This window comes from Pseudophryne corroboree, chromosome 9 (genome assembly GCF_028390025.1).
Source record: "Pseudophryne corroboree isolate aPseCor3 chromosome 9, aPseCor3.hap2, whole genome shotgun sequence".
NCBI classification, from domain to species: Eukaryota; Metazoa; Chordata; class Amphibia; order Anura; family Myobatrachidae; genus Pseudophryne; species Pseudophryne corroboree.
In genome coordinates this window covers 160,166,093-160,182,821 of record NC_086452.1, presented here as the reverse complement: position 1 = coordinate 160,182,821, position 16,729 = coordinate 160,166,093, and the positions used below count along the sequence as shown (strand labels likewise).

At 41.6% G+C, this 16,729-nt stretch overlaps 1 protein-coding gene across 2 annotated transcripts in view; it reads right to left on the bottom strand.

Annotated features, from left to right (window-relative positions):
- The window catches only part of TGFBR3 (transforming growth factor beta receptor 3), a 303,293-nt gene that overhangs the window by 93,877 nt on the left and 192,687 nt on the right, over positions 1-16,729 (bottom strand). For both annotated transcript variants that reach the window (XM_063939908.1, XM_063939909.1), the window contains exons 6-7: positions 14,487-14,652; positions 12,010-12,157 (exon numbers count right to left, since the gene is read on the bottom strand). In XM_063939908.1, the coding sequence (XP_063795978.1) occupies positions 12,010-12,157; positions 14,487-14,652 (314 nt within the window). The remainder of the gene's footprint in view (positions 1-12,009; positions 12,158-14,486; positions 14,653-16,729) is intronic.

Below are 16,729 nucleotides of genomic sequence, written 5' to 3'. Positions count from 1 at the left end.
GGAAGGGATATAATGCTAATAATTTTTTAGAAATAAGCTGTTTTTTATCGGGGGAAACCCACGCTTTTTCACACACCTCATTTATTTCCTCTAACTCAGGAAAAACTATTGGTAGTTTTTTCTCACCCCACATAATACCCTTCTTTGTGGTACTTGTAGTGTCAGAAAGGTTCAATGCCTCTTTCATTGCCGTGATCATGTAACGTGTGGCCCTACTGGACATTACGTTTGTCTCGTCACCGTCGACACTAGACTCAGTATCTGTGTCAGGGTCTGTGTCGACCCACTGAGGTAACGGGCGTTTTAGCGCCCCTGACGGTGTCTGAGACGCCTGGACAGGCACTAATTGATTTGCCGGCTGTCTCATGTCGTCAACAGTTTTTTGCAAATTGCTGACATTATCACTTAATTGTTTAAATACAATCATCCAGTCAGGTGTCGACTCCCTAGGGGGTGACATCACCAACACAGGCAACTGCTCCGCCTCCACATCATTTTCCTCCTCATACATGTCGACACACGCGTACCGACACACAGCACACACACCGGGAATGCTCTGATAGAGGACAGGACCCCACTTAGCCCTTTGGAGAGACAGAGGGAGAGTCTGCCAGCACACACCCAGCGCTATATATATATATATATATATACAGGGATAACCTTATATAAGTGTTATTCCCTTATAGCTGCTGTTATTATCGTTATTTGCTGCCAAAAATGCCCCCCCTTCTCTTTTTTACCCTGATTCTGAAGCAGGACTGCAGGGGAGAGTCAGGGAGCCGTCCTTCCAGCGGAGCTGTGAGGGAAAATGGCGCTTGTGTGCTGAGGAGATAGGCTCCGCCCCTTCACGACGTCCTTATCTCCCGCTTTTTTGTGTAAAAAATGGCAGGGGATTAAAATACATCCATATAGCCCAGGAGCTATATGTGATGTATTCTTTTTGCCACCTAAGGTATATTGTTATATTGCGTCTCAGGGCGCTCCCCCCCAGCGCCCTGCACCCTCAGTGACCGGAGTGTGAAGTGTGCTGAGAGCAATGGCGCACAGCTGCGGTGCTGTGCGCTACCTTAGACTGAAGACAGGATGTCTTCTGCCGCCGATTTCACCGGACCTCTTCGTCTCTTCTGGCTCTGTAAGGGGGACGGCGGCGCGGCTCCGGTGACCCATCCAGGCTGAACCTGTGATCGTCCCTCTGGAGCTAATGTCCAGTAGCCTAAGAAACCCGATCCACTCTGCACTCAGGTGAGTCCGTTTCTTCTCCCCTTAGTCCCACGATGCAGTGAGCCTGTTGCCAGCAGGACTCACTGAAAACAAAAAAACCTAAACTAAACTTTTATTCTAAGCAGCTCAGGAGAGCCACCTAGATTGCACCCTTCTCGGCCGGGCACAAAAATCTAACTGAGGCTTGGAGGAGGGTCATGGGGGGAGGAGCCAGTGCACACCACCTGATCCTTAAGCTTTTATTTTGTGCCCTGTCTCCTGCGGAGCCGCTATTCCCCATGGTCCTTACGGAGTCCCAGCATCCACTAGGACGTCAGAGAAACTCCAAATACGTTTTTCATGGTCAATAATAGACTTCTATACTGTTATCCTATATTACTTTGTCTTTTTTAGGGGTACAGGCAGATTTCCCCATTGTCACCTATACTTAACGCTTGCAACACATGCAAGAATTCTCCCCTGAAATTCCGATTTTGCTATTTGTAATTGAATTGCGCAATAAACAGGAGTGTGCATACTGGTGACAAGCGGAATTAACGTGTGATAGGTATGTTAACACGCGTTAACTTAACACGTTATCATGGCTAATCTCCCATAAGTTATTATTCTAATACAATACTCAGGAATTCTCTGGTCATGGACTATTGTTGACATGCTGCTGTACACTTTCTGAATAACCGATAGGATCGAAGTTAGTTAAGCTTGTTTGGTCTGTACATATAACAGCGGATGGCTATGCATATAAAAAGAGTACAATGCGGTACTCGCTTTAGGAAAAACAAATCTTTAAAAATCTAGTTCCACTGGTGAAGCGTCCAACATACTGTATCATCTGGTGCCTAGGGCTGCCAGAAATGTAGGGCCCCAGCCCAGGTACGAATGGCACGTGGCCATGCCACAATGGGAATTTCAGGCCCCAGCCGCAGATATGTACAGTAAGGTATCACTATGCTGGGGGTATGATCAGGTCTTTGTGCCATATATGAATGAACCCTTGCTGGTGCCACATTTTCACTTCTGTGGCTGCAGCTTTAGAGATGCAATGAGATGTAAACTTGGAACATGGCTACATGCCCCAATTTAGTCCAGCATTGTTATATATTTTTTTTTAATTTTTAACTAATTTCTTTTGTTTATACTGGAGTTTAGAACTAAAGGTGGGTACACACTAGGCGATGTGCTCTATGAGCGACGTCGCCTAGTGTGTTCCCTTCACTGCCGGGGTGGTCGGCGGCAGTGCGTACACACTAAGCGATATGACGACCATATTGTTCAGTGATGTCACGCCACGCTTTTTGGAAGACAGTCCAAATTGAGCTGCATGCACAGCCGACAGCGAGGGTCGTTAATGACCCGCGTGCATCGCTCGGCGGTGGCGGCATACACACTTGGCGAGAAAGAAAACTACGTTGCTCAGGAAGGGTGAAAATGAGCGACGCTGTTTACTTTCTCGGCAAGTGTGTATGCACCTTAAGGGTACACAAACACATATTATGCCCGTTTTGCAGGTGGATAAAGAGGGTTCTTCATGTATTTCACTTCAGGGGCCCCACAGTGCTAACCAGAGAAAGTCTTGCTGGGAAGAAATAAGATTTTAGAATTCGTTGCTGGACAAGCTGTTTGATCACTAATGGAAAGGTATTTTCACTTGATTCCCACAATAAGTGACCTCAAACTAGCTTGAAATCTCACAACATGAAACGTGGTTATAAAGTTCCTACTTTCCTTGAATAACAGACTGAGATTAGATATAAACAACGTGATTGGGTGCCCTGCACTGTACGCAAATAAAATGTGCTTTGCTAACTACATTACTAACATCTGTGAAAATATTTATGACCTTATTCTTCTGTTTCGGATTAGAGGACCTAGAAGAGACCTGGATTTCACATCTCCTGATGGAGCCAGATTATGTAAAACTGGATGATCAGGTACTGTAACTATCCAATATATTTATTGAGACAAATCTATCTTTATTCCCAACAAAAATGCATCTTGGCCCCAAGAGCTATTTCAGTTTCGTGGCTCCTTTTTGTTAATGTAAACTGAAGTATTTTCATGCTGGTATGAAAAGAATTTCCATGTGCATCTTATTTCGCCCAAATATAACAAGCCATGTCTATTTCAAATCATCATTTTCTTTAAAAGTAAAACTATACACATAGCGTGAATTCCTTCAGAAATAAATGATTGTGTTGAGATTCTTATCCCATGGGAATATTTTACTCAAAAGTTATTATCTAGACCAATTTATTGGTCTAATTTTCAGTACAGGCAGCACACCTGGGTGCATTTTGTGGAACCAAGATGGCCTCCATACCTCTAGACGTCTGCTGGGTGCTTTAGTGACCTGCGTGTAAATGTCTGTTACGTCAGATTGAATACCTTTCTGACATAAAACAGCGTCAATGTTGAGTTTTTAAATATGACCACGTTTCTGTTTTATATTAAGCTTTGAAAACCTACATACATGCAGTGAAGTACCTACCATGAGGCAAAATAAGTGTCTCAGGGGTCTATTTACTAACCCTCGGATGGAGATGAATCCGACGGAGATAAAGTCCCAGCTAATCGGCTCCTAACTGCCATGTCACATGCTGGGTTTGAAAAATGACAGATAGGCTGATACTTTATCTCCATCCAAGGCTTAGTAAATAGACCTCTAAGTCAGTGTTGCCAGGATACGTTTGATAGTGCTGCTGTGCTGGCACTCATATTGATCTTCTCAACGGTTGGTAGTGGCGGCTGGGAAAGGCAACGGGTATTGCTAAGCAACAGCTGTATATTGATGGAAGAAACGTTATAGGTAAGGTTAGGAGGAGTGAGCTTTGGGCTACGAGGGTTCCTTACTGAGACAGTGAGATGAAGCTGTGGAAAACGAACCATGTGGATGCAGGGATGGTGTCTAGATGCTGTCTCATAGAGAACATAACTAGGACCATCTCTCTGTATGGGGCCAGAAATACTGCAGGAGACAGTTCCAGGCACATCCTGTGGGGATGTAGGTAACTATACAAGCCAAGGAACATACAGAAATCTATAGAAAAGGAAGATGGATGTATCTATAGAGGGATGCAGTTAAATTGGCGCCAGACGGGATCCCGGAGGTCGAAATACCGTCACCGGAATCCTGACCGATGGCATAAGCCTGGCGTCTAAATACAGACAAGAGATGGGTTCCCGGCGTCAAAATACAAATGCTCAGATTTGCGACCATTCTTTCATCGGGACGTGCTCACGTCCTGCTGCGGGGGGTGGGAGGTTAGGTTTAGGCATTAAAAGGGGGGTTATGGTGCAGGGACGGGAAGAGTATGGTTAGGTACCGGGGAGAGGGGGTTAGGCACTTACCAGGGGATGTTAGGATTAGGCACCAAGAGGGGAGGGTTAAGTTTAGGCAGCGGGAAGGGAGGGTTAGGGTTAGGGAGCCACAAGGGAGGGGAGGGTTAGTTTACTTTCTGGGGGGCTGTCGGTATTCTGACAGCTGGCATCCTGTCCATCAGGGTATCATACTTAATCCTCTGTAGGGACATTCTATCATTTACTACAGGTGTGACCATGCTCAGCTTACTGCGATGTAGCAGGTTGCATCACAGCATGCTGCATGGCGTGCCAGGCTGCGACTATTCGCAGCCATGGCCAGCTGTGAATTAATGAAGCGATCATCGGCTGCGAATAGCCGCAGCCTGGCACGCCATGCAGCAAGCCGTGTTGCAGCATGCTGACTCAAAGCAAATACGAGCATGGCTACATCTGTATGTAAACGTGCAATTTTTCATATTTTAGAGGAGAACGCATTGATCATTACAATTAAAGTAGAGATGAAAGAGATAAATTAATATATAAATGTATAGCTAGACCAACAGTAAGAAGATTCTTAACCTCGTACAGCCTACATAGAACATATTCAGAGGAAGGCCGCTTGTTCACTAAGTTGGGTTTGGAGCTGAGAAAGCATGCTGGTTTCTGCCAATCCCAATGTATATATGACTGCTCCAGACCTAAATTTAGACTATTGTACTGTATTCAGAGAGAAACAAGCTGGGACTGATCATTAACCACTTCCCAGCCAGAACAAACTAAGAGATATGTGTAATATTATATATAACTTTATATAAAAAGATACAGAAAGAGATCTATAGGGGTGAGAAAGTAGGGGGCACAAAATGAATGAATCAGGGGAAAGAGTAGGAGAAAGACAATGCTGTAAATATGTATTATCCTGTAACTGCAAAATGTATATGCTACGAATATTACAAAAGTATACCTTAGCAGTACAGTAATATGGTAATTTCCTAGAATTCCAACAAATGAAACACAAGATGTAGGAACAATTTACGCAACCTGTGGCTTTCAGTGCTTGAGGCAATGCAAGCCCTAGTATCCTCTAAAGGGGGGTACACACGGCCCGATTTGGGCTCAGCGCGATGTGTGCTGAGCCCGATGTGGGCTTAGCCACATCGCAGGGGGTAAGGGGTGTCTGTACACACGCTGCAATGTGTTCTAGCCCGATCCTAACTAGGCAGCAAGGCTCAATGAGAGCCTTGTGATCCAGCCAGATTGTGCCTGCATGCAGGCCAATCTAGAGCTGGCAGTAGCGACGCCTAAGGCCGTGCATCGCTATCACTATGGGGAATACACACGGAGTGATCCGTGCTTAGTTTCTAGGCACTCTAGTCAGAATGCTAAGAAATTAAGCAAAAAACTCTCCGTGTGTACCCCCCTTAAGTCGCATTGTACACTGAAATTTCTCAGAGAAAAACTTAGGCCTGTTCTTCCTGTACATGAATGAGTGAAAATGTTTCCAAAAGAAAGACTAGTAAAAAAATGACAATTTAGTTATCTTGAAAAAAAAAAATGAAAAGCACATGTTTCAAATAAGAAGATTTGGCAGGCTACAGCTACCCATAATATGTGGATTTCCCTTCTCTAGTCATAGCATGTTGTGCGCTTCATACCTGTCGGATTAGGCAAAGCCAGCAGTGAGCAATGAAAGGGTTAATTGTGCACGACAAAAAACCCAAACTTTAATTCTTCTTTTTAAAGACCCAAACTTTAATTCTTCTTTTTAAATATTTATAGCAATAGCTAATCATGAAGCAGCGAGGTCGAGAAGACCCAGATGTAAGTGAACGAAAAGCTGAAGTGGAAACATTTAAGGTCAGGCCTGGTTCACACTGCATTGGGACAGCCCCTAAGTACGATACAGCAACAGAGCAATTCTCCATGGTTTACACTGACCAAAATAACATGAAACCAAATTAGAAATAAACACTGCTGCCCACTGGGAAACAGAAATCTGTCCCTGATGCATATTTCCACTAAATTGCTTAGTAACTACTGATTGGTTTAAATTGCCCAACGACATTTCATTTAAAGGGAATGTGTCACGAGTCTGCCATCTTACAAATGGGGAGATGTATCAAAGCTTGGAGAGAGATAAAGTGGAAAAAGATAAAGTACCGATCAGCTTCTTTCATTTTTCAAACACAGCCTGTAAAAAGGCAGCCAAAAGCTCGCTCTCTCCGAGCTTTGATATATCTCCCCCTGTAGTTTCATGGGAACAGCTTTGAAATGAAGAGCAGCAGATATACTGAGCAATTCTTACTAACTAACTTTATAAAATATACTTGCATACCTCCCAACTTTGCTGTTGGGGATTAGGATCAGTATGCACCTGGAGGGGGTATGGTCACATGACATGTGGGACATGGCCACAGGTTACTGGGGAGTGACAAGTACTACCATTGAACTGGACTATCCATCCTGGTTCTTAAAATGCAGAACAGCAGCAAACAGGACATACTGTATCTTCCAACTTTAAGCCCAACAGGGCTAAAGCTTACCCGATCAGTACTTTGGCACTGAGTCTTCCAACCAGGACTTACCCGCCTAAATCACAACAGTATGGAGATATGTTTATTATCCAAAAAAGATGTCTCTATTCTACTCGTATACTGCTCCTTACAGCACAGTACTATTATTTCCTCTCCTTACATCACAGTACTATTATTTCCTCTCCTTACATCACAGTACTATTATTCCTTACACCACAGTACTATTATTTCCTCTCCTTACAGCACAGTACTATTATTTCCTCTCCTTACAGCACAGTACTATTATTTCCTCTCCTTACATCACAGTACTATTATTTCCTCTCCTTACAGCACAGTACTATTATTTCCTCTCCTTACAGCACAGTACTATTATTTCCTCTCCTTACAGCACAGTACTATTATTTCCTCTCCTTACATCACAGTACTATTATTTCCTCTCCTTACAGCACAGTACTATTATTTCCTCTCCTTACAGCACAGTACTATTATTTCCTCTCCTTACAGCACAGTACTATTATTTCCTCTCCTTACAGCACAGTACTATTATTTCCTCTCCTTACAGCACAGTACTATTATTTCCTCTCCTTACATCACAGTACTATTATTTCCTCTCCTTACATCACAGTACTATTATTCCTTACACCACAGTACTATTATTTCCTCTCCTTACATCACAGTACTATTATTTCCTCTCCTTACAGCACAGTACTATTATTTCCTCTCCTTACAGCACAGTACTATTATTTCCTCTCCTTACAGCACAGTACTATTATTTCCTCTCCTTACATCACAGTACTATTATTTCCTCTCCTTACAGCACAGTACTATTATTTCCTCTCCTTACAGCACAGTACTATTATTTCCTCTCCTTACAGCACAGTACTATTATTTCCTCTCCTTACATCACAGTACTATTATTTCCTCTCCTTACAGCACAGTACTATTATTTCCTCTCCTTACAGCACAGTACTATTATTTCCTCTCCTTACAGCACAGTACTATTATTTCCTCTCCTTACAGCACAGTACTATTATTTCCTCTCCTTACAGCACAGTACTATTATTTCCTCTCCTTACATCACAGTACTATTATTTCCTCTCCTTACATCACAGTACTATTATTCCTTACACCACAGTACTATTATTTCCTCTCCTTACATCACAGTACTATTATTTCCTCTCCTTACAGCACAGTACTATTATTTCCTCTCCTTACATCACAGTACTATTATTTCCTCTCCTTACAGCACAGTACTATTATTTCCTCTCCTTACAGCACAGTACTATTATTTCCTCTCCTTACAGCACAGTACTATTATTTCCTCTCCTTACATCACAGTACTATTATTTCCTCTCCTTACAGCACAGTACTATTATTTCCTCTCCTTACATCACAGTACTATTATTTCCTCTCCTTACAGCACAGTACTATTATTTCCTCTCCTTACAGCACAGTACTATTATTTCCTCTCCTTACAGCACAGTACTATTATTTCCTCTCCTTACATCACAGTACTATTATTTCCTCTCCTTACAGCACAGTACTATTATTTCCTCTCCTTACATCACAGTACTATTATTTCCTCTCCTTACAGCACAGTACTATTATTTCCTCTCCTTACAGAACAGTACTATTATTTCCTCTCCTTACATCACAGTACTATTATTTCCTCTCCTTACAGCACAGTACTATTATTTCCTCTCCTTACAGCACAGTACTATTATTTCCTCTCCTTACAGCACAGTACTATTATTTCCTCTCCTTACATCACAGTACTATTATTTCCTCTCCTTACAGCACAGTACTATTATTTCCTCTCCTTATAGCACAGTACTATTATTTCCTCTCCTTACAGCACAGTACTATTATTTCCTCTCCTTACATCACAGTACTATTATTTCCTCTCCTTACAGCACAGTACTATTATTTCCTCTCCTTACATCACAGTACTATTATTTCCTCTCCTTACAGCACAGTACTATTATTTCCTCTCCTTACAGCACAGTACTATTATTTCCTCTCCTTACAGCACAGTACTATTATTTCCTCTCCTTACATCACAGTACTATTATTTCCTCTCCTTACAGCACAGTACTATTATTTCCTCTACTTACAGCACAGTACTATTATTTCCTCTCCTTACAGCACAGTACTATTATTTCCTCTCCTTACAGCACAGTACTATTATTTCCTCTCCTTACAGCACAGTACTATTATTTCCTCTCCTTACAGCACAGTACTATTATTTCCTCTCCTTACAGCACAGTACTATTATTTCCTCTCCTTACAGCACAGTACTATTATTTCCTCTCCTTACAGCGCAGTACTATTATTTCCTCTCCTTACAGCACAGTACTATTATTTCCTCTCCTTACAGCACAGTACTATTATTTCCTCTCCTTACAGCACAGTACTATTATTTCCAAAAGAGATGAAGGAAGAACATTCAGCAGTCAAATACATAGGGCCGGATGTAATGAAGTCCGGGTTGGTCGGAGGTGCGGGTTCCCAGCCTAACTCGGGCGTTTTTTAAAGTGGCAATCATTTACAAAGCATGGTTTTGCTTTGTACATGATTACTGCGTTCAAAAGAAGTCCAAGTTCATCCAGGAACCCATATCTCCGGACAACTCAGACTTCATTACAACCGGCCCAGTGTGTTTACTTATAATTACCCTGCAGCTAGAAAGAATTTAAGTGCAAATGCAAAATATATATTCCTGTTTTTAACAAAATATGGGGAAATTCAATTAGCTGCAGTAAATTAGTTCAATTGATTCCCCTGTCGTAGGCTGGAGAAACAAGATCCACAATAAGTGCCGTTCTTCGCAGTCGCAAAAAACACATGGATCTGTGAACTTATTCCGGATCCTGTGTTTATCGCACGTCTCAACCAATAGCTTCCAGGCAAACAATAGTGACACACTTGTGACAGTTTACTTGCAATAAAGATAGACCAGATGTCTCCCGTCTCTTGGAATTAATTCAGGATATATAGTAAATGAGGCAAAGACATTTAAGACATAAACAATCAGTATTTAAAGAGAAAAACAGAAAACTTTAAATTAGTGACGGAAGGTTCCTACTATGGTAGCATGATGGGCTTTGTAGTGACTTTATGGTATGAACACTTTCAGTTCAATGCACAATCCTGCCATGCTAAAAAACTGACTGAAATTCCCAAGGCCAGGAAGGCTGGGTGTACCTGTGGTTGCACTAGGTGTAATTTGTGCAAATATCAGTGCTCTGCTTTTATGCCTGTTTTTACCCTTACAGTTGCCTAAGCGACTGCTGATATATCTAGGCTATTATCTACTGTATGTAACTTTATGTGAGGATTAAAGATCCTCCAGTAATCTACAAAATATATGAAAACTTAACACTGCACCAAACACAGGTTATTTAAGATCAACTTAATTATTAGCGGTGACGATAAGAATTCAATAACTAGGATTTATAAACTAAATTTAGTCATCTATAAATAAGTAAAACTAGAGATACAGTAACACAGCACTCCAGATAAGCTCAGTCCTGCAAGGTGTTAGAATGTATGTTATTGTAAGTGAAATGTTACCAATCTGTCACCAAGTATAAGAAGCAAGTTCTTTCATTGTGTCACAGTACATAACTGTTTCCATCATCTTGTTTAATGTAAGCGGGAAATTCCTGGCCTCTAGGCTAATAATCCCTAGTGTTTATCAGTCATACAAGACAAGTAATTATAGCCCTAACACGATGCTTACAAGTGGTATTGCGCAATACGCCATCTGACCACATCAATAATTTCATCATTTAGGGGGTATTCAATTAGGTGAAAAAACGCACTTTTTCGCCATTTTTTAGGGGGAATGGGGATTCACCCTATTCAATAGCAGGGCCGTTTTTTAGCCTAGGCAAAAAAATCAGAAGGAGCAAAAAACATGTGGATCAGCGACTCCACGTGTTTTCCCACCCGCTTCGGTGAATATGCGGACTGTTTTTGCAGATTTTGAGGGATTTTTCGTCAACGCCTTTTCATAAAAAAAAAAAAAAAGGTGAAAAGGCCTCAAAAATGTGCGAAAACAACCCGCAACTGAATACGCAGGGGGTCGAATTCAATAGCTCCGAAATTATTAATTATCGGAGCTACCTGAATACCCCCCTCAGTCTGTGTTGTAGCAGAGACACCAACTTTGTTCCCTTCACCAAGTCAGGAATTACAGGAGTTACAGGTTACAGGAGTGGTTCTCAAGCTGTGTGCCTGGGCACCCTGGGGTGCCTCGGGACACTTGCAGGGGTGCCTTGGATTAGTGGTCTAGGATCAATTTAAATGATTTATGGTCAATGTAATAGGCAAAACCAGTGCTGGTGACTTCCAATCATACAATATGTGGACAAACAGAAGCAAATCTTGTCCCTCACCACATAACTGAGCCTAAGGATGACATATAAACACAATTTACTTAATTTAATATTTCTTTCTAGATTTTGCAATAAGAAACTTTTGGCTTAGGGGTGCCGTGATTCAAAACAGTTTGGGAACCACTGGGTTACAGTTAAGAAAAAACAAATACAGAATAATCTAAATCGAATCACGAAAAGGGATAATTGCTATAAGTATTTGTTACATATGTTGTACGGATTTTACTTTTACCATGTCTGGTTACAAGAATTACTATTTACGTGCTTCTTACCAAAACCCTGAATACATTAATATAGGCTGTAATCTATGTGTATTTGAGATATCAAACCGACAATAAAATGAATCTAGAAGGTAAAAAGGATTGTTTTATAAAAATATGTATTTGTCTTGTTATAATTAATACAATTATATTCACATGCATATGACTGTTTTTACTTTAAAGTACTATAAATTACTACAACTAGTTCTCCTGTACTCACTTGATACATGTATATATAAGAATGACAGATACCTAGTACATCTGTATAAGCACTAGAGATATTAGGAAACATACCAGGACTTCTAATTTGCCTCCAATATTGTGATTCCTAATAACCCAGTTGACGGCTTCTGTACACTTAAGAATAAGTACAAGGTTCTTGACAAGTTGGACATCGGGATGCCGTGGACTGATGTCAATGACGATGTCAACCTGGAATGAACTAAATGTGGAAAATAATGACAGAATGAAAGCTTACCGGGTATAACCAATGCCGTTCAACATATCCTACACAAGCAGCTGCTCAACCAATTAAACAAATTAATTTTCACCAAATAAAGAACACGTGCTAACCAAACCGGTCTAACAAAACTTGTACATTGGCTGATGACACAGCGAGATATTCTTGGTTTAAAAAATGACCTCACTGTGGGGGTAATTCCAAGTTGATCGCAGCAGGATTTTTTTTAGCAGTTGGGCAAAACCATGTGCACTGCAGGGGAGGCAGATATAACATGTGCAGATAGAGTTAGATTTAGGTGGGTTAATTTATTTCTGTGCAGGGTAAATACTGGCTGCTTTATTTTTACACTGCAAATTAGATTGCAGATTGAACACACCACACCCAAATCTAACTCTCTCTGCACATGTTATATCTGCCTCCCCTGCAGTGCACATGGTTTTGCCCAACTGCTAAAAAAAATCCTGCTGCGATCAACTTGGAATTACCCCCAGTGTTTCAATGACTGATGTGCATGATGGAACATTCTCTGTATTGTGGTACACAAATCGGAGGAGAAAGAAAAATATCAGATATCTATATAACAAAGGTTACTCAAGGTCTGTCCTGTCTCCTCAATGCGTACCCAGTGGAAGCCAGGGTTCGAAACTCAAAGGCTCCCACTGCTAGGTAGATGGGACAAACCAAGGAGAGGAGGACCAACCTCTGGGAGTGGGGTAATAGTATGAAATGGGGGGATATGGGGGGAAGGTAGCACCGGAATGGTGCAGAGGGGCGGAGGCCAGAGCTGGGGACAGAACGAGCATGGTCCAATATACCAGTTAAACAAATATTTGGAGTGTTGATGAAAATGTTATTACTGTTCACAGAATGAGACGAGACGAGAGGTGTTGCCTTTGTCTTTGTGAAGCAGCAATAGGTAGGCATGGCAGTGATTATATTGTTACAGATGGAGGTGACTTTGGTTGCCATTTTGAAATGTACCATGGTGCAAATTTTTATAGATTTCACCATTTAACATTAGACTGGAAGATGCATGAAAACGCTTCAGACATCGGAGCTAGTTGTCAGGTGAGCTGAATCCTTCATTGAAGAACGTTCCACATGTGTGATTGTTGACTTAGTTGTTGCTTTGGAGAAATAAGTTTTTCATTGTAATATATCCAATTCAGCACTACAGGAAATCTGTAGTCCTGGCGCTTAGGACTGTCATTACAACACAAAAATAGCCAAGTTTCAATCCCTGGTAACTTTTAAAAAAATATTGAAGGAATTTCATTCAAAGCAGAGAAAACCAGAACGGTTATAATACTAGAGCCTAAAAATATACAGGGTGTATCATGCGCCAAAGCAGCCAGCTGCCTGGTACCTCAGATTTCACTTCCAATGGCAATTAGTTTTTGGCACTGTAATATGTACTGGAAATTAAAAGCACATGTCTCATATGAGCATATATCTATAAGATATATGGCTACAGAAAAGACATTTTCTTATAATGTGATTTTAGTATCTAAAACAAAAATGTAAACTGTATGAAACCAAAATTCACGAGAAGGTACTTTGCGCCACATGCCCCTGTGATGTCACTAGTGCATAGTGATTTAGTATGGCTCATATTAGTTCAGCCAGCAAATGGTTGCCATATATGTATTATTATTATGTTTATTTATAGCACCACCAATTTGCGCAGTACTGTACGGATAACAATATCAGTCCCGCTGCATTGGGGTTCACAGTCTTAGGGGTTGATATATCAAGTGGTGAAAAGAGTGGAGAAGTGGACCAGTGGTGAAGTTGCCCATATCAACCAATCAGCTTGCACCTTTCATTTAATAGAAGGTACTTGATAAATGCTACCTGCAAGCTGATTGGTTGCTATGGGCCACTTCTCCACTGGACCACTTCTCCACTCTTCACTACTTGATACATCAAGCCAGTGGCAGCTCCAGAGGTGTGGCTCCCCTATTTGAATTTTGAACTGCGCCCCATCTCTAGAGCCATCACTGCTTCAACCCCTAAATTCCCTAACATATATGTATACAGATATATATTTCAAACTAGTAATTATTGTAGGAGGAATCGGGAGCATCCAGAAACAGCCCAAAAAACATATAGAGAGAGAACATACAAACTCTACATATATAGGCTTGATTTGTGAACTCATGATCTCAGTGCTGTGAGGTTGTAATGCTAAATGCTACGCATCCGTGTTTGCCCACAACAAAAAAACAATGACACTTAATGATTTACTTTTGCATATAAAAAAGTTAATTGTACATAAAAACACATTTCAGCTGTCAGTTTATTTTACCTGGAAAGCTTGGAACTTGGAGAACCAAGCTCAATGATGTAAACATCTCTCTCTTCTCTGGACCCTAGAATGCAGCCCATAGCAGGCTGCTGGTGCACATAGCGAGCAAGATAATTCAGAGACAGGAATTTCTTTTCTATTCTGCATGTTGCAGGAAAATTCTTGTCTGTTGAGAAACAAAATACATTTTCATTAAAAAGCAAAGCACAAACTGTGGAGTTCATTTTGTTTTGTTCCCTACAAAGTAAGTCAGTAAATGTCCTGTGAGGAACACAAAATGTTGAGAAGCTATGCTTGATATTTTTCACATGGGTCCAATACATATACAAATCAATATGATCCATTATAGAACAACTGGCTAATGAAGTTGCAGTTACTGAACTGCTGCTAAGTACAGTAACTGGTTTTCCACCAACTTCCATAGCATTGCTGGCCTACAGGAGCGGTTCTTGGCGCAGGCAAGCAGTGCCTGCGCCCGGGGTGCTGCGCCTGCAGGCGCGGCCGCAGTCAACCCGCAGGCGCCCGCCGCCTACCCGCATCCCGCTCCCCGGCTACAGCAGACGCCGTGGGCTGTGTGGGCGCCCGCTGCAGCCGGCTCCATCGTCACACACTAGAGGTCATAACAGGCCTCTAGTGTCAGTGCGGCGCTGCTATGGAGAGATATCATGACATCTCTCCCATTGAGAGGAGCGGGCGGGCAGACGGGGCAGCAGCGGTCGGGAGCAGGAGCGGGGCTGGTAAGTATTGTTTTTTGTTTATTTTTTGTGTTTGTAAGCGGCTGCTAGGGGGCACAGCGACAGGGGGCACAACTACTGGGGGCACAACTACTGGGGGCACAGCGGGCACAACTACTATATATGTGAAAGCGTAATAATAATATTTTTGCATTCAGTAGGATGAATCTTGGGGCCCTTTAACATCTCAAGAGCAAATCTTATGCCATGTCCAGCTACAAAGTATACAGTACTACTCTGGGTATGTAAATATTTTAGGCTCATGAACAGCATTATCCATTGCTATGTACAGTTGTGGCACTTTATATAAACATTATCTGGGTAATCTTAATAAAATGTTGTTTCAATAAACCAACATAACAATGTTTTTAACTTCATTTCAGGGCATAACTGAATTATTGCGCTCAAATGCATACACTCCAAACTCTTAAAGGGATTCATGGCATAGAGATGACTGTATGAAAGGTGAGTAATGTGTGCCTGAAGGAGTTACAACAGCAGCCTACAGCGCTGAGCTGGTCCATTAATAAACATGGCAATTTGTTTCCTTTGTATGATGTTTCATACAAAAATGAAGTTCATTAGATCATAGTGTTTGAGTTGGTCCTAACAGAGATTTCACACTAAAAATATGTCACTCTAATTTGCTGATGAGCCAGAACAGAGGGTAGGCACTACATACACTATCTTCAGCTGGCCATACACTGATAAACTTTTGCTCCAACTGAAGGGTATCTGACCAACTAAAAGTTGGCTCCATACGCTAAGTAACTTTTAAACTTTTACATCAGACCTGCCCGACTGACTGCAAGCTGAATTTAAATGAAAGATTGGACAAAAGTAGTTGGTCAAGAAGCAAACTACACCTCCTTGAAGAACAACTAAAGAATTCAAATAAATAAAAAGCTCTAAGCTTAGTATTGGTTACCCCAAGGTGGGAAACCAGTGTAGGGTCCACCCTGATTTCAGGGTAACTAGCACTCCAGACTGCCAGCCTGGGCTGGTCAATAGAGGGAAGGCAAACAACATTGGGGTCCCTCCACCATAATTCCAACTAGCTCCAGGAAAGTTGGCATGATGGATGATTTCTCTGGGGGGGGGGGGGGGGTCGGGACAGTGTCTGCCAGCTTCTGTGACTTCAGAATCATTCAGCTAATGGAAAATGTGGGCACTTTTCCTCATAGACAGTAATGATTAGAATGATATCAGCTGGTTGGAGATTGGGTGCATCCAACCTGTGGGAAAAACAAATCAGTTTTGAACAAACTGTTTTTGACCTTTTTTTTTTTAGCATTTTCACACTAACAGATGATAAGTGATTATGGTTCCAACCTTCCATTTAGTCAGCAAGTTGAAACGACAATTGTTCAGTTGATGGTCAACTTTAGAGTAGCTTGTAGATTTACTAAGAGGAAGTTTATGAAAGATGCTGACAATCAATGCGTCCAGTTTAGCATTTATTTCTAGCACCAGTTAAATGCAATCTGTCAATGCTGACTGACGATGATC